Raw genomic sequence first — 23,860 nt, forward strand, 5'->3', positions numbered from 1 at the left:
GTCTCAAATTAACCGAGAACTCTTCACAGTCTAAAATTAACCGAGAACTCTTCACAGTCTAAAATTAACCGAAAACTCTTCACAGTCTAAAATTAACCGAAAACTCTTCAGAGTCTCAAATTAACCGAGAACTCTTCAGAGTCTAAAATTAACCGAGAACTCTTCACAGTCTAAAATTAACCGAAAACTCTTCACAGTCTAAAATTAACCGAAAGCTCTTCAGGGTCTAAAATTAACCGAGAACTCTTCAGAGTCTGAACCTAGCAGAGAAGTCTTGCAGGTTGCTGTTTTAAAGTTGGCATCTAGTATAACCCTGGCATTACTTTCAATCTGCTGGTTGCAAAACTAACAAAGGTACTTCGGGCTAATCTGTTGGTGTCTATGTGGTGGTCGCTGTAGCAGGTAGATGTGCATATTGGCGTTTACAGGAGTTTTATACCGAATGCCCTTCGTGACACAAACTATAGAGGGGATTTGTGTCCTTGCCTTGAATTGAACGAGCTTGCTCAGCGAATGTGTAATCCACCACACTACAGAGCCATGTGCTGGTTGCAAAACTAACACTGAGATAAAAAAATGTCTGTCTGATTTATGAAGGTTAAAGCCAATAAACGTCAAACAACCTGTGGTTTTATCCTAAAATATACAATAAACAGCCACGAGAAGCCTGCAGTTAATCCACCATTCATAAACATTATACCTTTTTCTACAGAAAATGATTTTCATTTAGGAGGCTGTTGTTTGGGGTGATATTAAACAGCAGACAGATGGTGTGTGAGGCACATCCAAAAACTCCTTTACTGGGATCAACACTCTGAAAACAGAACCGAGTCTTCCTCATGTTTGCTGTTTAACTTTATAGTTCGGTTACCAAAAATAGACTTCTCAATCAATCGTGATCTCGGACACGGGATCTCGACAGCAAGTATGTGTGGTTTCCTTCTGCCTTTACAGACACCAGCTGCCGTCCTACCATGGTAAGTGGGCTGGGCATGTTTGCATTAACAACACCCAAAAATAATTTGGGATCTTGTACTATGCTGTATCCCTGGATGGTGGGCGGATGGTGAAACTGTGGAAATAGCTGCTAATCTCGGTGAAAATCCTCCACAGTGGTGTGCGGTTAAAAAAGAAATGCTGCCCTGAACAGCAGGAGACAGCAAAAATCGAAGTTAAAGAGCCGCTGAAAGTGGGAGGAAAGAGATGAAGCGACGGAGGGAAACCTGGAGGTGGCCAGCAGAGCAGCTCAGACACAGAAAATGAGGTTTTCTCCTGTGAGGGAGAGAAAACGGGAAGAAAGATGAAAAGACAGAGGGCCTCGGACGTCACGACGCTGTCAAACTGAAATTCACGGAGGCTTCCGAGTGCCGGAGAGGAAGAGATGGAGAGCGAGGGAAGCCGGAGGATGAGAGGTGTTCAGGTAGATAATAAACTGAGCATAAGGAGCGCTCCATGCTGTTTCAGACTTTCCATTTGTCAGGAGACGAGAGCAGAGCAGCAGGCAGCAAAAACACATTTAACTCTCTGAACATCAGCGCCTCGGATAAACATTTAGTCCTGAAAGTCACGCCGCGGGAGGAAAGAAAACAGAGCCACGGCCAAACCACCAATCTCCCCGATCAGGCTGCTGCAGTCTCTGCTGAAGCTCATTCAAGTTTCCTAGAGCTTATTTTTAGTGTTCAACATGTTCATTTTATCACATGCACAGTTTTAGCCTAAGAAAGTAACCAATGAACCACAGCAGGGACACTGCTGATGACACTAGCCAATGTCTGGATATGTAGTCCTGGTGCCCTTTGACCTCAAAGACCACAGACTTTATATCAAACATGGATGAAGCCACAGCGAACCACCTGCCCTTTCAAACCTCACCAGCAGGTGAGGAAAAGGTGCAGAGCAAGTTATCAGCTAACAGTTTGATTGGTAAGCTGAATAAACTCCTCTTTAAAGATGATGTCTCCACTGTGCCCGGGACTCTTCTTGGTACAGCGTGACTGAAGCACCAAACCCAGGAGGTGTCATGGAGGCATCTCATCTTTACTCGAACCACCTTTAGTCTGAATGGCCGAGGTCCTCACCCTGTCTGTAAAGGAGACCCCAGGAACCCTGAGGGGCGAGGCTTTCTCCCCTGATCTGACTGTGGTTGTCAGATAATCTCCTTCAGTTAACCCAAAGTCTGTGGGGACTGATCCACGTCTGTGCTCACTGGAGGTTCCAGCTTGGTTTGAATACACACAGAGATTTTTTCCCTTTAATTATTGTCTTTTGTTTTAAGCTGTTCATCCAGGGTCATGTGATTACTGAACCTCGCAGTCCTTTATGTAACCACAGCCTGACGGAGATCACCACATTTCCATCCTGACGGATTGCAGACAAAGTTCGGTTGAGCGAGTTCATCTTCTCCTACTTTCAAATGTCAGATGATGTAAAGAAATATAAGCACTTCACCGCTATTTACACGCGCCGATATTCAAAACACGCACGCACAAATATCTGCGTGGCAGGCGAGTTTTTTTCTGGCCGCACGGTTGCCACAGAAACAAAGACGTTAGGGTTCATTACTGTGTGAAATCTTTTGCATCAGATGATGTAAACTTCAGGTGCATCATGTACGGAGAGGTGAAGCCAGTCCGTCACCGCTTCCACACGACACGCCGAAGACGAAGGCGTTTAGATCAGACGAACGAAGACTGAAAGAGAGAAGAAGGAGCTCGAGACAATTAACGGGAGCGTCTTCCATCAAGTTCAAACTTTCATCTGCTTTCACTCCTCCCTCTCTGTGGCGCTCTCTCTCGCTGGGCTCTTTCAGGAGGTTTATCAGTTTACATAAACTTCATCGCCTGAAGCTCAGAACCAAAACACATACAGTTTACTCTGTTCAGCACTTTCCTTTTAAAACCTGTTATTTCTCCAGAGGAAGCCAGGCTGAGCTGGCCGGTTCCTCAGTGCACGTTACAAACATGCAGATTATCCGTGTGGCAGCTGTAAGCAGGCTGCATGCAGACTGGGGCCGCACCATTAACACCAATTTAATCTCGATCGGGATTTTGGATTCGCGCATTTCCCACTCCACCAACAGAATGCAAAAGCAAATGAAGCGCTAACTAAATCAGGGCCTGACCACACGCCTGCACGAGCCAATCACAGCTGTTCCCTGCAGGGTGCAGTGCGAGGTCTCCTGAACAAGAACGACACAAAGACAACAAAACTCAGATGTGTGGAATAGCAGAAGGCGAGGAGCTCGTTCCGGGAGCCGTGCAACATCAACTCAGTCGTCCATAAAACTGAGGCCGCGCATCCGTGTACCCATCCAGCTCACGGACACACCCAAGGCCAAGGATAAGCGTCCAGTAAAGGAAAACTTCCCGGACTAAACGCACGCCATCCCCTGACTCAGAGGCAAAACCGGCACTGCACACTAAACATGGAGGGGCCAGCAGAGAGACACGCCCGGCCCTCAGTCACGTCCATCCTGCAGGAGGTTGGTTTTATCATTTATCCTTTCTTCTGTTGAGTTCACATCAACAACGAAGAGCACTTTTACTTTGACACAAAGATGTGATAAATATATAAAGAAGCACCTGATAAAATAAAGAGAAACATGAGTCGTGAGATCATGATGTTGAACTGTTGCTGTGACATTTCCTCTGAGATTCGAGCTCACTGTCACAGACCTGTGTCCCCTCTTCGTCTGATTGGCTTTTATCATCAGATATCTGCCTCTGAATGGCTCCTTCGTAACGTCATGCTGTTTAAAAAGTCGGTTTCTTGTCCTGACAGCAGCCACATCCTGGTCCTGTCCTCAGCCTCCAAAAACCTTCGTATGAACCTTTGTATCTGTGGGTTTTTGGCTGTTGGGAGTTTAGCTTCGACCAGCTGACTGTTGATGGTTTAGAGATGAAGATGGAGGTGTGAGCTGGTCTCGGTTGGGGTTGGTACCAGTTTGTTATGTGTCCGTGTAGACCAGCGTGGACCTGATGTGGATTAAAGCTCGTTTTATTTTTAGAATCTATCCAAAAAAACCCTGAAAACTTTGAGACAAGCGTCTCACAGCGAAGTCCTGCGGTGGACACTCGAGATGAGGTTTAATGTTGGCGTTTTAAAGGCTGGGTGATGAGCGAGGGGAAGAAAAGAGCAGTTTCCACTTGTATTACAGCCAGAGGTGTCGCCCCCTGCTGGACTTTTTAAACGAGGCGCTCCTTCAGCGTCTCTCTCAGGCCTGGACGCTGTGTCCATGTTTTGAGCCGGCAGGAGCTCGGAGGCTCGCTCAACCAAAGCTTTAAATCTCCTGCACGCCGTCTCTGATCACTGCGGGCGGGGCTTCAGCGCCTTGCTCAAGGACACACCAGCACGGTGGGGCAGTGTTTCGAAGGTCGGCGGCTCTGAATCTGAAACAACCTGCAGCTTTGTTTTGTGCCGATCCAGCCAATCACATTCCTCCACTGTGATTCTTCCCTTTAACCCCTGTCGCCCTCATTTGTCCCTCCCTGCCTCCCTTAATTTCCCTTCTGCTGACCGTGTGTGTGTGTGTGTGTGTGTGTGTGTGTGTGAGTGTGAGTGAGTGTGTGTCTGCACTGTCAGATCCTCTTGTTTTGTTCCCCGTCTGTTTCAGTCTTTTCTTCTCCATCCTGCCGCCGTAACTCGCTGCTCTGTGTGCGAGATGCGAGCGACGGCGTGCTGGTGAAACGTCCCGTGTTCGTTTCCCACAGTGCCACAGTCTCCACGTCCTCGTTAAGCATTCATGAGTGTTTAGGAGCGCCGCAGGCCGTTTTCCCTGAACCCCCCCTTGTTTTAAGTCCTTTTTTATAAAGTTGGGAATAAAAGAAGAAAATTAATTTGTCAGAGGAATGAATCACTTTCTCACCCAAACACTGTGGAGGTGGGGTCCGCCTGCATCGACACAAAACATCAATTTTTAACTCTTTTGTGCCGTCTGCTCGGGGCGGATGGATATCCTCGATATCACCTGTGAATGATGTGACGTGTCGCGTGATCATCACAGGCCGTATGTGCACGTTTACGCCTGCAGGCTTACTGAACCCGCCCACATCACTCACATCAGACGCTGCTTCTTAATGCACACACAGCTACGTCCACTCCGTCTGTGTGGATGTTGCAGCAAATTCACAGTGAGGTCAGATCAGGCCTCGGTCAGCATGTTAAAGGTTAAAGGTCATGGCAGCGTGACTCAAGTTTGCAGAGCTGCATCTGAAAAAAGCACAAGACTGCTGGAACAGACGAGACCAAACAGCTCACACAGCAGTGAGCACGATGATGAGTGGACCATGAGCTCCTCTGTATACCATCACGTGTGTCCCACAGCTGAAGCTCAGACCAGTCAGCAGGACTGGGATCCGAGCACAGGAGCAGATCTGCAACAGAACGGCTGAAGGAGGAGAGAATGGAGCTGCTGTGCAGAGCTCAGAGAGCTGTGCATGAACCAATGCTGCAAAGCTCAACGAGCTGAAGCAACGTAGTCTGTCCACAGTGATGACAGAGACTGAGAACATCACTGCTGAAGGAAGCTCTCTGAGCTGCTCGATCACGGGCTGGACTGCAGCGCCTCGCTTTAACATGGAAGTCTATGGGGACTGACTCACTGCTGGAGCCTCTAGTGGACCATAGAGGAACTGCGGTCATCTTTCAGGTGCAGAAATGCTGCTCGTCATTCTCCCCAAAACACAGAAAAATAATAAAAACGATTTCTAAAACCATCGCTAACTTTACAGCCCAACAAAAGTAAAATTACAGGTGAAATTGGCCAAAATGATGCACTTTGATTCTATTCAATTTGATATTTTATAAGAAATCAAAGACGCCGAGTGGCTCAGCGATGCTGTGTGAAAACAGGCTGCCATGACGGTACACCCCCAGACACTGATACTGCACCTCTGAAGACACACACACACACACACACACACACACACACACACACACACACACACACAGCAGGATGTTTCAGTTTGCCTTCATCTTTGTCTCGCTCTCTAATTAGTGCGCGCGTGTGTGCGTGCGTGCGTGCGTGCGTGTGTCTGTGTGTGTGTCTGTGTGTGTGTGTGCGTCTGTGTGTGTGTGTGTGTCTGTGTGCGAGTGTGTGTGTGTGTGTGTGTGTGTCTGTGTGTGTGTGTGTGTGCGCGAGTGTGTCTGTGTGTGTGTGTGTGTGTGTGTGTGGAGTTCCCTCGGTCTGTGCTGCGATCTCCTGTTTCAGTCCGTCACACCCAAACGACACAGAGAAGCAGAGGAGATGAAAGAGGAGGAGGAAGAGGAGCTGGTATTAAATTGCGAGTGTCGTTACGCCTCCATTGTTCCTGCTCCTCCTCCTCTGTTCATCAGATCCGGGGAGGATACAAACGCCTGTTCATTCGTCCGTTTGAGCGACATCTCGACACGTCTGACAGAATCTGGACTGAAACCTAAAAACTTTCACTTATTTGGCCAAAGTCTGATTTCCCAGCAGGAAGCCTCACAGCTTCCAGCGCAGCAGCTCGCTAACAAGGCAGGCTCGGGCCGGGCCATTACCCTACACCGATTACTGTAAACACACAATTACATGTATACACGCTGATATCATGAAGCCTCATTAATCGCACCTTCTCTGTCCTCCTATCAAAACTGACTCTCAGTCCAAGTTTGAAAAGTTTGATTTATGGAGACAAAGCGGGAGCTGCTGCTTTGTTTACATCAGACTAACCCGCTAACAAAGAAACCGGCAGCAGCACATCAAAGAGGCTGAGATTAAATTCATGTTTTTTTGAATGGAGTCTGGTGGAGAATAACAGATTCACGTCCCTGCCAGAAAACAGTCCAGTTATCCTGTTATGATTATGTCAGGTGTGTCTGGCAGGTCAGCCTGGGGGCGTGGCCTGTAGTTAACACCCACAGGTAAAACCCCACTTCAAACAAGCAGAATTATATCCTGAAAGATTTACACGGAAACAAAACCGTGATCACGTTTTGGTGCTCAAAGGATTAAAGTTAGCATTATTAGGGGCGTGGCCTCTGTGACTGACAGGTGGATGGTGACACAGGTGGTTGTAGCTGCTAGCTGTCTGCTAGCTTCACCTGAACTGGACCTCTGGACGTGTTTGTGCTGTAGGAGCCTTTTTAATGACATCATGTGACCAATAACATGGCTGCTGTGAGGTCACTGTAGTAACAGACTGCCCAAGGAGGCGGAGCTAAAATGTAGGCTTTAGTGCGAGGAACCAATAGCAATAGCTGTAAAAACTTTTTTAGTTTAATTAAGTGTTAAAGATATTCTTGTTTATCAAACTTGCAGAAACTGCATGAAAAAATGCTGTTCAATAAGAAAACAGAGTGTTTGTTGTAATTGCACATGTGGACCAATCATGTTTAAGCGTGCAGTCAACCTCCCAGAAACCTGCGTCTGTGTCCATCATCAGCACCGCGGCTGTGATGTTCACACACGGGGAACAACAGCCGATCATTAGTGTCAGCGGGCTCGGCTTCTGTCATTAACTGCTGCAGAGGACACGCACACGCACACGCACACAAACACACGAACACACACACACACGCATGCGCACACGCATGCGCACACGCACGCACACACGCACGCACACACACACACACACACGCATGCGCACACACACACACGAACACACACGCACACACACATACACGCCCACACAGATCGATGTGCTGGGTGGAAAGCTGCTGAAGAGGAGACAAATGAAGGAAACACTCGAGAAACAAAACTGACGAGTCTCAATAAGCAGACGAGGCGAGTCCTCCAGCGAGAGGTTATGAAACGACAGAGCACTTCAGACCAACGCCGGAGAGGCCGAGCACGCGAGCAAACCTCCACCGGCAGCCACAGCGCCATGTTTTTAGGGTTTAATTGTCCCAAACGTCAGCGGGATCCTGGAGAGAGCAGGATTTCTTACACCTGGAGAAAACAAACAAAGCTTTATCACAATAAAAGCCTCCTGCTGAGCAGAGCTTTTAATGTGAAGCAGCACCAGCAGGAAGAAATGTAGGCTTGCATCAGTTTACACCGGCTGACATCACAAACCACCAAACTGAAGCCCGAGTGTGTGAAAGAATGAGCTCGTGTTTGAGTTAAACCTGCACCTAAACACCTCGTTTAAAGACGACCCGCTGACCCTGGGCAGGTCTGCCACAGCTCACCCTTTCCTCTTATTCACAGTCACAACATTAAAGATATTAATTGTAAATTAAAGTGTTTAAAAAGAGTCAAAAAATGAAATCTATCAACAGAAAGTGAGGGAAAAAAGCTTCGTTCAGACATGAGCGAACACATAACCTCGTTCTTACAGCTGCTTCACCATTATTGCTATTATTATTGCTACTACTACTACTACTACTACTACTACTACTATTATTATTATTGCTACTACTACTACTACTATTATTACTACTACTACTACTACTATTATTACTACTACTACTACTACTATTATTACTACTACTACTACTACTATTATTACTACTACTACTACTACTACTACTACTACTACTACTACTATTATTATTATTATTATTATTATTATTATTATTACTATTATTACTATTATTATCATCATCATCATCATCATTATACACCATTACTGTGACTGTCAAAGTGTTCATCTGACATCAAACTCAATGGTTTGTTAAGCGCTGCAGGCTCATTAGTGTCTGAGGCCTGTACTGCAGTTTGTACAGGTGACACCTTCTGCTAAGACTCCGCCCCCAGGTGGCGAACACCTTCACTAATATTTTCTTTGCAGACACTACATTTAACCTCCAAGCAACTACAGCTGGCAAGACTTCTGCGTGACGAGCTACAAGCCGGTGCCCGACCAATCCCAGCCTTTCGTCTTCAGCACTGAAGGAAACCCAGGAAGCGCAAATGAAACAAACACTGAAGTAGAGTTTGACTCTGACCTCAGTTTGATTTACAGACCACCAAATCACAACAACAGGGGTTTGATACTGTGAGCTAATCACCCTGCACCAATGAGCAAGCACTCGGTGACAGCGGGAAGGAAAAGCTCCCTTTGAACAGGAAGAAAGCCCTGCAGAACCTGCCTGGTTCTGCATGACTCATGGTCATTCCTCCGTCACTGCTCCGAGCTGCTCATGAGCTGCTTCTCCAACCCAACATGGCGCCGCAGCCTTCGGGTTCAAGAGTTCGACCAGAGGATGAAGCTCGGCGGGCGTGCTATTAATGTGTCATTAAGGACAAACTGACGAACACGTGCAGCCATCACCTCCAACATCAGCACAAACACAACTCTTCCTCCTCCCTCATTCTTCCCATCGTCTCCCTGCATTCCTCCTCTTCCTCCTCTCGTTGCTCACTGTTGTCCTCACATCACATTGCCTTCTCCAGTCAATGAATTTCATCATGCAGCGTGTGTGTGCGTGTGTGTGTGTGTGTGTGTGTGTGTTGAGGAGGACGATGGAATATCATCATTGCATCAGCTCCAGATTTCCAAGAATAGAAGAAAGCAAACAAACAAAAGAAAGTACCAGAAAATATCCCAACAAGAGGAGGATGAGGGGGAGGTGCTAAAGCGATGTGCAGTCTCTCTGCAGCGTTCAGGGACGAAACGTGATGAGAAACATATCTACGAACATCTAACACGGCAAAGCAGCTACAGAAATGATTCATGCTTAGAGGCCGGACCAGCAGCATCAACCACATCGTCACAGAAACACGCCCACTTTAAAAAGTTCCTGTTTACACACACCGTTACAGGGTGGGAGGCGGTGTAACAGTGGAAGTCATATTTAAAATTCAGAATTACATAATTAACATTTTTTAACCAATCGAGTTCTGACCATCTGGGTTCGGCGGTTTGATGAAAATGATGATGACTTGTTGGAAGTATGCGGACGCTGCTGTTGTGGTGAAGAGGGAGCTGAGTGTAAAAGCGAAGCTCTCAATTTACCGGTCTATCTACGTCCCTACCCTCACCTATGGCCACGAGCTGTGGGTAGTGACCGAAAGAACGAGATCGCAGATACAAGCGGCAGAAATGAGCTTCCTCCGAAGGGTGGCTGGCCTCTCCCTTAGAGATAGGGTGAGAAGTTCGGCCATCGGGGAGGGGCTCAGAGTAGAGCAGCTGCTGCTCCACATCGAAAGGAGCCAGCTGAGGTGGTTTGGGCACAAGGATGCCCCCTGGGCGCCTCCTGGGTGAGGTGTTCCAGGCATGTCCCACCGGGAGGAGGCCCCGGGGAAGACCCAGGACACGCTGGAGAGATTATATCTCTCGGCTGGCCTGGGAACGCCTTGGTGTTCCCCCGGATAAGCTGGAGGAGGTGGCTGGGGAGAGGGAGGGGTGGGCTTCTCTGCTTGGGCTGCTGCCCCTGCGACCCGGCCTCGGATAAGCAGATGATGGATGGATGGATGGATGGGACGAGTGTGGAGGAACCGTCTACAGACAAAACCTGAGACGCTCCAGAATCCCTTCCATCTCTGGGCTCCTGCTGGTTGTTACAGGAAGTACTTCACTCTGTACTTCCTGTAACTCTGGCTCACACAGCAGCGCCCTGATGAAGCCGCTACAGTCGGACCTGTAAAGGACGGTGTGGCGGGGTAAAAACAAAGCTTCGTCTGCAGTACCATCCCACCAGCCCACCTCACGCTCCACCTTCCCATCGCCCAAACTGGGAGATCTTAATCTTTAATACCGGTCAGCATTCAGGCTGGTGTGATGGCTGCCAGCAGCTAAGATTCATGGCGAATGTTGCTGAACACCAACAGATTTACATGATTATTGATTATTTTACTGTAGCAGAAGATTAAAACCACACATGATTGAAACAGCCCGAGCCCGGTCGAGTGTTCAGGCCGATCCTGCCCAGCGTGTTTTTAAGGATCCCGGAGGCTTCATGTGTGATTCGCCTTTTTATTTTGTTAAAGCTGCCCAGCTGCGTGTTGGCGGCTTCAGAGGGGAGCGAGGGTTTGAGTCTTTGAGGGCCTCGCTGCTCAGAAATCAATACTTCAGCTCTCTCTCTGTTTTTGGGGGAGTTGTGGGGCTGCCGATGATGTGAGGACCAAAGAGATGAGACACCGTTCAGCTCTCTCTGAGGCTGGATTTCACTTTTATCTTTGCATTCGTCACTTCTTCAGAGCGACTGAAATAAAGACTTTTCAGCTCCTGTTTGCAGGAGAAGCTCATCAGGACTTTGTTGTGCATCTCGAGTACATTCGGACCAAGCTCTACGCCGCTTTGTGTGCGTGACGTAAGCGTAGTTGATCTCCCAGAAACAACCTGAAATACTCCGAGGCTTTGACGTGTCGTCGACTTTTCTTCATCCTCGTCTTTAAATCGCTCCAGCGTCTCTTCACTGGGTCTTTTATTTTGAAGTGACAGGATTCTCTGTGCTGGTCTAGTGTTCGACTTCCTGTCCTCCCCAGCCGCTCTGAGCAGGCTGATGTGGCCGCCGTAAAGAAACAAAAACCCGTTTTCAGTGATGCAGCACTCAAGCATCACCTTTAACAGCCTCAAAATGTGGCGCCCCAGTCTTGTAGGTGACATCACCAGGTCACTATGGATACGCCCATCAGTCTACATCTCACATTTACGGTCCAATATATTAAACTCCATCGTTTAAAGTGACACTTTCTGGTTATTTCACTGTGACATGCAATGGTAGTGACGGTGCTGTGCATGAGGAAATGATGCCCAGCTCTCACTAACAGACACACGATGCAGCGTGTGAAAGGCTCGAGTCCCCTCTCAGCTGTGATAAATGCATAATTCAGCACATAAACTGCAGCTCCAGCTCTAATTAAGAGGTCTCCTTTGTAGATTTGCAGACCTGCCTCCTCTACAGCGTCTGTGTGATGTTCGCTGAGGCTGAGAAAGAGGAGGAGGAGGAAGAGGAGAGCGAGGAAAACCTGTCTGCTTTCATCCACCTGAGCTACTCCCTCCTCTTTTTAATAGAGTTTGCTCTGCAGTGTGTGTGTGTGTGTGTGTGTGTGTGTGTGTGTGTGTGTGTGTGTGTGTGTGTGTGTGTCTAAAGCTAGGTAAAGCTATCAGGACCTGTGGGGGCAGCCGGGTGTAAAGAAGCAATAAAGGTGTGGGATTTCTCTGGGATGGAGGGAGGAAGGCCGCGGATTTTCACCGATCAAAATGTGGAGGAAGAGCAAGAGAGGAAACGGGGGGATAGCGAGGTGAAGAGGAGGAGGAGGTGACGCAGGCTTTCACGCAGGGTGTTGCCCTACTTTTCAGTTCAGCTACTGTCTGGCTCAGGCTTTCCCAAAATCTCTGGTCCCCCGTCAGTGCGTCAGAAAGAGCTCTGAGGGGAGCGCAGGACTGATCTCCTGCATCGGGAAACACTTCACTGGTCCTGCTTGAAGTTATTTAAAACCTCATCTCTAACATGGCTGACTCTGGAGGGAACAGCAGCACAGATGCTGGATGTTGTTCATAAACTCTGATCACTGGTATCCCCACAAACCTGAAACCGAGCAGAGATTTTCATGCATATGAAACTTCCTGAAAATCCTCAGATACACGAATCCAACACGTTCCTGCTTCTGTCGACACACTTGGTTCCAAACACTTTGCATCCTGTCCTCCTCGAGTGGCTGCTCAGTGAAGACATACATGCGATATCCTCATCTTTAGATGCAGCGTGACTTTGTCTGATTTCTATTGTGAATAAATGCCCATAAATCTGCTCACAACTAGAAATAAAAGCTTTCTTTGAGTCTTAGAACCAGTTTGAGGACTTTTAGCCGAGTTGGTTTCGGTCACATTTCATCCATTTCTGGCTCTCGTGCGGCTGGAGCTCATCCAGCTGTCATGAAACTCTCACAGCACACCTGGGTGTGGGGCTCACATGTGATCTTACTGGATTAACATGCTGACTTCCAAGAAGCCGGAGACTCTGCTCAGCCTCCCTGTTTACTCCAGAGTGCTGATTGAACCTTGAATTCAGAAGACGCCGTTCGACCCGGCTGAGATCAGCTCTCTACCTTCACAGGTCTTCTGGAGGGTCGTGAGTCTGAGCATCCGCCTCCGTGTGGTTCATCTTCATGTTTTGGAAAAGGCTAACATGGTGGTTACAGCAGGATAACGTTATATGCAATCAAGCCCGTGTATAAGTGTGAGCTGTGGGCGGTGCTTGGCACAAAGTAGACCAATGCTGAGGAGCGTGTCTTTTTCAGCGACCTCAGAGTTCTCTGGCAGGAAACTCTGGAGCCTCTGTGAGGAAGGGTGCTTGCTCCAAGTAAATACCTCACGATGACAGGAAGGTAGAGCACGCGGGTGGCTGCTCTGCATCTACAGTGATCTGTACTGGACTGCTGTGCTGGAAACAGAGCAGCAGGTAAAGTTTTGGCAGGAGCTAAATGGTCACGAGGTGGACCAAAGCCAAAGCGGCTGTGCTCAGCCTTGGCTCGAACGTGACAAATGTAAATGACCACGGCAGACCCGATGACATTTTCAAGCTTTTCAGCACGCACTTTACTTTAGCAAACACAGGGCCCATTACAGTATTTAAGATTGCTGCGCATGACTGCAGATGCTGTGTAGGTGCGTCCACCGTCCCTGCACGGCATCACAGACCGTGCCCGCCACAACGGCGTTTTAACACGATCCACAAAGAGTTCAGGCGACGAGTCTTTGTTACCTCACTCACCATCTAAGGTCCAACATCTTCACTGGTAACCAAACCCTCACGCTGTGATCTCTAGAAACCCACGTAGCACTTTGTGGGTTGGACTTTCTGAAGTTCGTCAGCCAGAGTGACGACTTTGTTTGTCATATTCTGATAGGACAGAGTTAGCCAAAAATAACACCAGCCTGTTAGCCTATTTGATAACAAACGTTTTCAGGATGTTTGAGTGAATAAAACTCCTCTTAAAAAATGACCAGGACCACATCGGTGGGGAAAAAGCCGGACTGTGATGGTGTCTTTGTGTAAACTGGACCTGCTAACAGCCACATTTAGCACAAGTTTAACAGGGACAATAATAAAGGGGCCGTAAAACCAAAATCAATTAAACTAACAAGAAAATAATTTGTTTGCTTGCTTCCCCCTGAAGAAAATCCATAACCACTGACCACATAAATCACACACATGCAAACATGCCTACAATAAGGCAGCCGAGAGGAAATAATCCAGTTTAATACCGTTTCAGGCAGTATGAAAGCCTCAGATTGGAGGAAACGGGATATGAACTCAGGTGGGAGATAAACCTCTACAACAGATCTGGATGTGACTGAAGATACGAGCCGAAGCAGAAATGTTCACGTGTGTTCAGGCCGGAGATAATTCGGCCGACGTGGTTAATCTTCAGAGGAGACCAGATGTCTCGTGGCGAATATCGCACAGCAAACAGCAGCTGCTCGCCATAAAACGTACAGTTACTCCATCGATCTCTCCACAGAACGATTTAAACTGCAGAAACTACGAGTTCAGGACTTACTGCGCTTTTATTGGGATTCCTGCAGAGAAGCTGCACCAACAGGTCAAAATGTCTCTTTATTAAAGTCAGTGGCAGGTTTCTTCTTCTATAAACACAAGTGTCTTTAAAATGAACTTCCTCTTTCTGAAAGTAAAGCTTCCTGCATGTTCCTGGAAGTCTTTAAACCTGACAAAATTCAGGCTGTCAAGGTTAAACGCGACCCGTCTCCCCCGTATCGTTCTATCAAACAGTTCCAGCCCGGCTCCTACGACCTCCACCCGCTTCCACACATCCATAATTCAGGGTCATCGGGGGGTTGGAGCCTATTCCAGCTGCCACAGGGCAGGACAGCCTCCACCTACCCACTCTAATCTCACCTGCATGTTTGCATGGAAGATCTCAGATCTGCACAATTTTGTGTTCAGGTTATTATTAAACAAACATAATCGAGGTAAAAGATAAGATAAGATAAGATAACCTTTATTAGTCCCACACGTGGGAAATTTGTTTTGTCACAGCAGGAAGTGGACAGTGCAAAAGTTATGAGGCAAAAATTAGAATACAATAAGAATAAATACAGTACACAACTGTACAGAATAGAATAAAATAAAATACTATATACAGTAGAATAAAATAAAATAAATATACAATAAGATAAAAATAGAATACAAATACAAATACTATATACAACTGAGTAAAAATACAACGATGACAGAAAGGATTATTGCACTTAGTATTATTAGTATTAGTATTATAAAAGGGTCCAATTATAACCCTTTAAACCTAAACTGCATCCCTGCCAGGTGGGGGCGTGCTCAGTTCAGCTCACATTTATTCATGTTTCAGTTAAAACACATGTCTGTGTCAGCCATAAGTCATGTGACGTCTCTGTAAGCTTTCAATCAGTCACACTAAAGAGCTCGCCCCCTGCTGGTCACTGCAAAGACTGCAGGCTCAGTCCATCGTTGATATACAGTCTGTGGCCTCAGCTGCGATGCTCTGGATGCAGATGTGTCACAGCAGCTGGAGGGTCGGCAGGGCTTTTATGCCTCCATGGTCGCAGAGCTGTTTAAATATTAGCACGGCCGTCCCAGAGAGGGATTTCAATCTGCCTGCAGCTGAATACGAGCAGACCGGAGAGGCGACTGAACCCCCACGTCCATCGAACGCTGAGATAAGTCCTCCGCGTGTTTGTTAAACGGCGAGAACGGGCTCATTGAGATTCTGTCCGACCCCCAAGAGCCGTAATGGGCCCCCGGAAGCCCCCCCCCCCCCCCACCAAGACCTGGCAGGTATAACTCACCGCTCGCTGTGGCATTTAATCTCAATTGAGCCAAAATGGCCGAAGGCAGCATGACACTGCGGTGACATTAAGCAGCAGCAATCGTTGCGAAATGGCTCTTCTGAGGCCGCCGCTCACACACACACACACACACACACACACACACACACACACACACACACACACACACACACACACTCTCTCACACACACACGATGACAGAGTGAGGCCACAACATTAACAAGTCCTACAAGCAGAGAATTACTACTTCCATATTTCTATAACTGTGTGTAAATCACACACATCAAAGATGGCGCTGCATCCATCTATGACACACCCGTCAGTGTGACTGAATCGTGTTACTAGCTGTGACGTGTGTGTTTGGCCTCACTGCTTCCTCTCCTGAATCCGCCTGGTGTGTGGTGGCGTTTCAGACGCTGTTCTGGTGACTGCAGAGCAGCAAACCCGTCACACGAGCCTCACATCGGCTGATTTCAGTTTAACATTAACATACAACAGAATCACTGGTGTCGCCTGAAACCATGGTGGACGTCCATCAGGATGTATAAATACTCAAGAACCTTCACCTGTCGCCTTCCTGCTCCAGGAGACAAACTGATTTCTTCGATGGAGCCAAAACGAAGAAAGTAAACTCAAAGTAAAATAACTAGAAAAGTATTTCTGAGCGAGCATGAAGACAAACCTTCAAATATTTGGGACGGCGCCATCTTCCATTTACAGTCACCAAGACTTCCTGAACGATCTGTTTCTATAGTAACCTCACAGCAGCCATATTATTGGTCACATGATGTCATTAAAAAAGCTCCAAAAGGCTCCAACAGTTCAGGTGAAGCTAGCAGCTACAGCCACCTGTGTACCCATGCACCTGTCAGTCACAGAGGCCACGCCCCTAATAATGCAAACTTTAGGCCTTAATACGATTCAGACGATTGACCTGCAGAGCTGTAAACATGTTTGTGTCTGTGGGGCCCGACTCAGAGCCGAGCCTCTGATCGACCGTTTGTAGCAACATGAGCTCCAACCAGCTGCAGTGTTACTGTGACGACGTCCAGCCAATCACAACGCAAAGGAAGTGTGATGCCTGAAATGTTCACTCTCTGTTGGTTACAGTAGAAAATGCTGAGGTCACATGAAGGCCCTGTTCATGCTAAGCACCCCTCACCTCCTGAATGCTTGCATTCAGCTGCTGCACTCGCATTCAACACTGCTTTAGTTTCTCTGCACAGACAGAGGCGGCTCTGCAGCTGCAATCCATCATCTTTACTCCCTAACTAACTTACAAAGGCCCAAACACACACACAGGCATGCACACACACACACACACACACAAAGACAATTAAGAACAAACTCCAGTTTTTGAGCGTATGCACACAATCAGCGCTGCAGAGTCACAGAAGTACGCCCACATGCGGCAGATGAATCCACACTGTACGCCCACACATGAATATAAACACAAACAACAAAAAATAAACAGACAGCGAGCGGACGAGCGCGGCTCGAAGCCCGGCTGCAGAGCCGCTCGCTTCAACCTCACTGAGCTGCTTCAGTGAGCGGCACGTAACGAAGGAGGAGCGAGGTCACCGGGTCAGCAGGAGAGGAGAGGCGGAGCCAGAGCGACACCTCGCTCTGACCCGTTACAGGGCGATGCTCAAACTGCAACATTCACGTCTAAACTCATCCCCGTGAGCAGAAGGTGGAGCTTCAGCTCGTCCCCGAGCTGCGAGGCAGTGTTGTTTGTTCAAACTGCAGGAGGGGCTCCGGGTCGCAGCCTCAGTGAGGCCAGTACGGCACATTTTCACCACAACTAACAGCTTTAGTGTCAAACCTGACCCTGAGAGCCGGGGGGCGGTGCCCAAACCTGACAGGAAATAAAGCCTCTTCCACAGGTTTCATGCTCTGGTTGTGTGGATGGCCCTCTAAACCAGTCACACTTCAGTCTGCAGCGTTCTTCATTCGCTGGCCAAAGCCACGCTAACGTCGCCCGTTGTTGTTGGAATATTTCACATGAGGGGCTCCAGCTCTACCTCCACCCTCGAGCAGAGGAAGCCTCTCAGGGACACACCTGGCTGCAGGTGTTTGAGCACTGACGGCACGCTACCAGCTGGGCGACTTTTAAACCTGCCACGGGCATGTGGCGGGGTTACTGCTTCCTGTTGCACGCTGGGTATGGTAATGAGGGGTGGGAGCACATGTAGCCCGGGGTTGTTATGAAAGGTATTTGACTGTTTGCATTTACCTGTTGTTTTCTCCTTCGGTCTGACTATCAGAGAATGAATAATGAACACGAGGCGCGATGCTTTAAAGGGACTCAGCTTATTATTCATTGTCAGCCGAGGCAAGATGTTTGTGCCCCCACCCGCTCCGCCTCTTATATAACACACTGTACGGATGTGTGCACAGGGGAGGGGCCAGCCTGGATGAAGCACACAGGCTCCTCCACCAGGAGCCGGGATGGATTCTTCCAGAAGCCTGAAGTACTGCAACAGGAGCATTCCTGCTCTGATGCACTTAATCTGTGAGTCAGTGTGGGCGGATGCAGAGGACACACGCACACGCACACGCACACACACACACACACGCACGCTGTAGTGAAATGGGAACATAAAACACTCTGCGCTCCGGGTCCGCCCAGCCAATCGGAGCGCGCTGATGCGTACGCTGTATGTCAAAGCTGTCGCCGTTTCCTGCAGAACGCTGTGCTGACGCCGGCGTTTGTGGATGTGTGAAAACTGGCTGCAGCCTTTAATCTCACAGAGGATGAAACACTACACAGAGAGAGACGGGCGTTGGTGTGAACCTCCAGAAAACCATAAATGTACATTTTTGGAAGTTGTGACGTGTCTAACGGGCCTCAGTTCTACCTGTTCAGGTGCTCAGACCTCCAAGCCTTCACCACTCAAGTAAATAAAGTTCACTCTGAAGCGTGAAACACATCAACACGGTTAATAACTGTGGGTGAACAAAGGTGGAGGTCTTACTCCGTGTGCAGAGCGAGCTCCACGTGGAGGCGGGTAGATGGAGCTCTACAAGCTTCTGTCACAGCTCAGCTTCTTTCCTGCAACCTCGAACGTGTCGTCGGCTCATTTTACCTCCATGACTCCACCTCACAGCTTTACTCCAGGAGCTGGTTGCACTACAACCATCCAACCTTACATCACCTGTTCATCCATCCATCCCTCCATCCCTGCATCCATCCATCTGGAAGTTTGGGTCAAAGAGGCAGCAGTCTAAGCAGACGTCACTGAGTCGATCCAAAGCGAAACAGGAAGTAATGTCTTCAGCTTCTGCCCTGGAATGCCTCGCCTGGGAGAGGTGGTGGTGAGCGGGTCCTCAATCAAATGTTCTCTGAACTCTGAGGTGAGGAGTGAACACCGTGGCCGGCTGACATGTGAGCGGTAAATACACGACAGGGTAACATACGTGACGGGCGCCACACGGAGCACGCGAACGAGGCTGCGGCCTCACGGCGCTGCGACACGTCAGCGTGCAGCCTTTGTAATTCATCATTTCTGATTTGCAGCAGGCGTGAAGGATCCGAGCAGCAAACAAAGCGTGCAGTCAGCACAGAGCCTGGCTGCAGAGCGGTCTAACTCGATAACAACCAAGCAGACGAGTCAGCGAGGAAATAAAGAGATGCTCTGGAGTGGACATCAAGCCGTGAAAATGACCTGAGAAAGAAGCAGAACGGCAAGAAAAGCCAGCAAAGAACTTTCTCTGCGTTTCTGCTCACTCAGTTTAGTGACGTTTGCTGGAAAGTTTCTGATTCACACTAAACAAGAAGACTGAAGGTCATGTGACCCTACAAATGTTCCTATTTAAGGTGTTTTAACCATGAAGCACGTTCCTCTGCGACTAAATGTTAGCCTAACTCACAAACTAACCATAATAATAAGAAAACCACAGCGACTCAACCACCGCGTAAGGTAAGGGGCGGGGCCACACAGTGAATCAAACCCCCTCTGGCACCAACATCAGCACACAAACCAGCAGCTGAGCAGCTCCTGCAGGCGCAGCATGGCGGTGGCTCAGTACTTCTGACCATCTGACTTCTACCGTGACAGCGACGTGCGATTCCTCAGCGCCATCTTGGCAACACAAACTGGATGTGATGGGGCGGGGAAGATGTGACGGTGAAACCGGTCTATCGACTCACCCACAAACCCATCAGGACCTTTTACAGACGTCAGAGCCAAACTTCACCCATAAACTTCTGCAGGGCTGGAAGTCTATCGCCCCCTGCTGGCCTTCAAACACACTTCAGCCCTGGTGTTGTGTTTTTTACTGTAAATTCTACATCCAGATACTCGCTGTTAGCACGGCTGTTAGCACGGCTGTTAGCACGCCTGTTAGCGGTAATACTTAGAGGGAGGTGCTCCACCTGTCAGCGCCAGTTAGCCTCAGGTAGCAGCTAAAAATCACAGGTACGAACAACTTGTTTAACCAACTGCTGACGATGAGCGAGAGCAGCAACAACACGTCCCCGTCTTCAGAATGTGTGAACACGTGTGTGTGTGTGTTCCTGTCTAGCTATCTTTGTGAGGACCGAAATCTGCATTCTACTAGTGAGAACCAACAGTCCCTTGTGAGGACACACTCACGGTCCCCACAAGTTTGAAGGAATGTTTGAGGCTCAAAATGTGGTTTTAGTGTCAGGGTTACAATTAGGTTATTCAGGGGTCAGGGAAAGCATTGTGTCAATGAAGGTCCTCACTAAGATACCTGAACAAGCTGTGTGTGTGTGTGTGTGTGTGTGTGTGTGTGGGGGACAGGTGGTGAGTCGGTAAGCAGGTGTTCATCTGCATTCTAGTTAACCTGGTTAACCTGAGAGTGTGAGAGTGATGGTGCAGGGCTCAGGGTGGAGCTGATCACTGATCAATATTAACGCGTTCGGCTCGTTATTCCATGAATGCATCAACTTCATGATGACATTGAGGATAACCTGCCTCACACTGGGTTCATGTCAGCACCTGCTCACAGCTCTAAAGCTTCAGAGAGGAAGAAGAAAAACATCATCATGTAACAAACAGCTGCTGCAGATCAGCATCCCCTGATCCTGCCTCTGCTCTTCATTTCACTGTTACTTCATATTTTGACCTGTGGATCTAAGATAAGATAAGATAAGATAGAACTTTATTAATCCCTCGGGTGGGTTCCTCTGGGAAATTCGACTTCCAAAAAAAAGCACAGCAACGACCGAAGTTACAGAATATTTTATTTATTTTTATATATATATATATATATATATATATATATATATATATATATATATAAATACAGAGACAAATATAAATAAAATATACAAAGGGGATAAATAGAATAAATAGGAATAAAAATAAAAATACAAGTGAATTGCACATTTCAAGTATTGAGTCTATTGCACTGTTGACTATTTACAAAAGTATTGCACAAAAGGTATTGTACAGTGAGGTGAAGAGGCACTACAGCTTAGTTGTTCCCCCCTCCTTTGTCCTCCTGTCTCCCCTCCCTCTCCCCTCCAGAGAGGAGTTAAACAGTCTGATGGCGTGTGGGACAAAGGAGTTTTTAAGTCTGTTAGTTCTTGTCTTTGGGAGAAGCAATTAGACCCATTTCTGTAATATACTCACATATCTATATTATTGCTAATATATATTGTAATATATCTATATCACTAAAGCACTTCTGGATGGATGCAAACTGCATTTCGTTGCCCTGTACCTGTGCATGTGCAATGACAATAAAGTTGAATTCTATTCTATTCTAATTATTTTTCTCACTGTATTTATTTTGATTTCAGTTAAATTTTTTCCAGGCAGTTTTTATTATATTGAGTTACAAACTCTTCCACTGCTGTTATAACTTTAACTGCTGGAACAAAAATGATCCCCCAGCTCGGTTCATCCTCAGAGCTGAACAAACACTGAGAGGGAAACTGCTCGATGATCTCACTTCCTCTTAACTTTTCCTTTCACCCGGTGCTTTAGTGTCAGTGTGGAGGGCACGATCACAGGCAGGTCCTCACAACAACAGCAGTACAAACCTGTGTGTGTGTGTGTGTGTGTGTGTGTGTGTGTGTGTGTGTGTGTGTGTGTGTCAGTCACACCTGTCTCTGTATCAGTGCCAGAGTCTGCCATCCCTCCTCCATCAGTCTCTCCACAGCCTTTGGATCCTCTACATTTCTGTTGGCCTTGAAGGCATCACGGACACGCCGTAGTGCATAGTTTCTGTAACACACACACACAGAGCTTAGTTTCATTCATCGCGTCTGCAGGAAACGACAGTGGCACTGAGCAGTAAACAGAAACGTTTGTGCAGCTGAGACGGTGAAAGCCTCGGAGGACTTTCTGAAACCTGAACAACAGCACAGGAGGGACCTGCAGACGAGCGACGACAAACAAACAAATAAAAAAGACAAATTAGTGCACATGACAAAGCTGCAGGCAGCGCGCTGAGAGCAAACAGCAACAACAGAGCGGAAAACCAGCAAAACAGAAGAACCTCAACATCAGAGACCAGCAGGTCCAGAGTCCTGACCACCCAACAGGACAGCTGTGGAGACACAGATCGTCCCTCCACAGGCCTGAGCCCACGACCCTCTCAGCAACCAGGCGGGACACCTCGTCTCCAGGGTCAGTGCTACAGTGTATCATGAAGTAATAAAGCCTCCATCAGCTCTGCTCTCAAAATGACCCCAAAACCACCCAGCGTCCAGATGTTGGATTGGATGGTGTCCTACCAAACATCTGGAGGACGTGCAGTCCATCCAGCTTTGGTCTCTTCAGGAAGCACCACGAAGAAAGTGACTAACAGAGACGTCCGAGTTTTCTAAACTTCAGGAGTGGCTGAAGTGACCAATGAGAGCGTAGGATACTGATGACACGCAACCTCCCGTCACAAAGTGATGTGGAGTCCCTTCACATCCACCGGACCACCGCGTCCTGTCTTAGTGAAGCATCATCCCGGGAATACGGCGTTCCAGCTCGGACACAGCCGGAGCCGATCGCATCGACACGAGTCGTGCTGCACAGCAGGAAGTGGTACGAGTAAATACAAGGAATTTTTCAAAATAAAAGGTGTCCAAATCAAAGCTCCTCTTTTGAAACTCTGGAAATGGAAAATAAATCAGACGTCAGCTCACGTTTTGAACACGTTTATTTCAGAGCGCGCGGCTGCACGCTGGTGTGGCGTCCATGTTTGGCTGTGAGGATGAACATCATCAGAAAAGCTTCTCAGTGGGGACAGAAGCTCTTCAGGAGGAATTTCTGCTGAAACTTCCCGATCTTTTTCATTTCCTACATAAATCCTTCCTCTGCTTTATTCCCTGTCATGGCTCCCTCTGCCTCCCTTTGCTTTTATGGCGAGCTTCCCACTCCACCTTCGAGTGTGGCTGTTTGCAGCAGCCATAAACAGATTTGCTTCCCTCTGTGGTCGAACAACATCGTTATTTTCTAGCATTCGGCCATAAAATCCAGCTTTAGGGCCGGTTACTCTGGGAGCGCTCTCACATCTCAGGGGTCTCAAAACGTCAAAACGGCGCGGCGTTAACGAGAGCGGGGGTGGAAGTTTGATTTCCACGATGACACCTTTTCTACAAGAAGCATTTGAACAAACACGGAGTTTATCAGAAGTGAAACTGAGGTACTTAAATCTCTGTTTACAGTGACATCGACCTGACAGCCCCTCGTTTCTCGGGCCAGACAGCCCGATGCACTCGGCGGACTGTCGGCTGTAAAGGCTGCAGGCTGTGTTTGCAGCCGGAGGGCGGCGGGACTCCACGCCACGCTTCCCTGACCTGCGCTGATTTGATTTCCTGCAGATTCTCACAAGAAAACACGAGAGCTGCAGAACGTCCAGAGAGCGCCGCGATCGATAAACCGATGCTCGCTGAGAGGAGACGTCAGCGTGAGAGACCGCAGACGACTGTGTGTGTGTGTCGCTCTGACAGCTCTGATTACGTGTGTGCACCAGCCTTCATCGTCTTCATCGTCTTTGTGTATTTATTGATGTTTTTTAGATACTTTTGTTCAAAGACTTTAAACTTCATCACCGTTTATTCAGATGTGCTGAGAGGCAGACGGGCTTCTACCAACAAACTCAAAGTCTCCAGTTTGTATCACTGCATCGACGATAATCACACACAAACGACGTGTTCGAACCCGACTTTGAAAAACCGCCGTCATTTCACTGAA

At 48.0% G+C, this 23,860-nt stretch overlaps 1 protein-coding gene across 1 annotated transcript in view; it reads right to left on the reverse strand.

The window, feature by feature from the left end:
- The window catches only part of lyrm4b (LYR motif containing 4), a 42,764-nt gene that overhangs the window by 6,421 nt on the left and 12,483 nt on the right, over positions 1 to 23,860 (reverse strand). The window contains exon 2 of the mRNA XM_080864797.1: positions 21,775 to 21,895. Within this exon, the coding sequence (XP_080720923.1) occupies positions 21,775 to 21,895 (121 nt within the window). The remainder of the gene's footprint in view (positions 1 to 21,774; positions 21,896 to 23,860) is intronic.

Source organism: Rhamphochromis sp. 'chilingali', assembly GCF_963969265.1.
Source record: "Rhamphochromis sp. 'chilingali' genome assembly, chromosome: 18".
NCBI classification, from domain to species: domain Eukaryota; kingdom Metazoa; phylum Chordata; class Actinopteri; order Cichliformes; family Cichlidae; genus Rhamphochromis; species Rhamphochromis sp. 'chilingali'.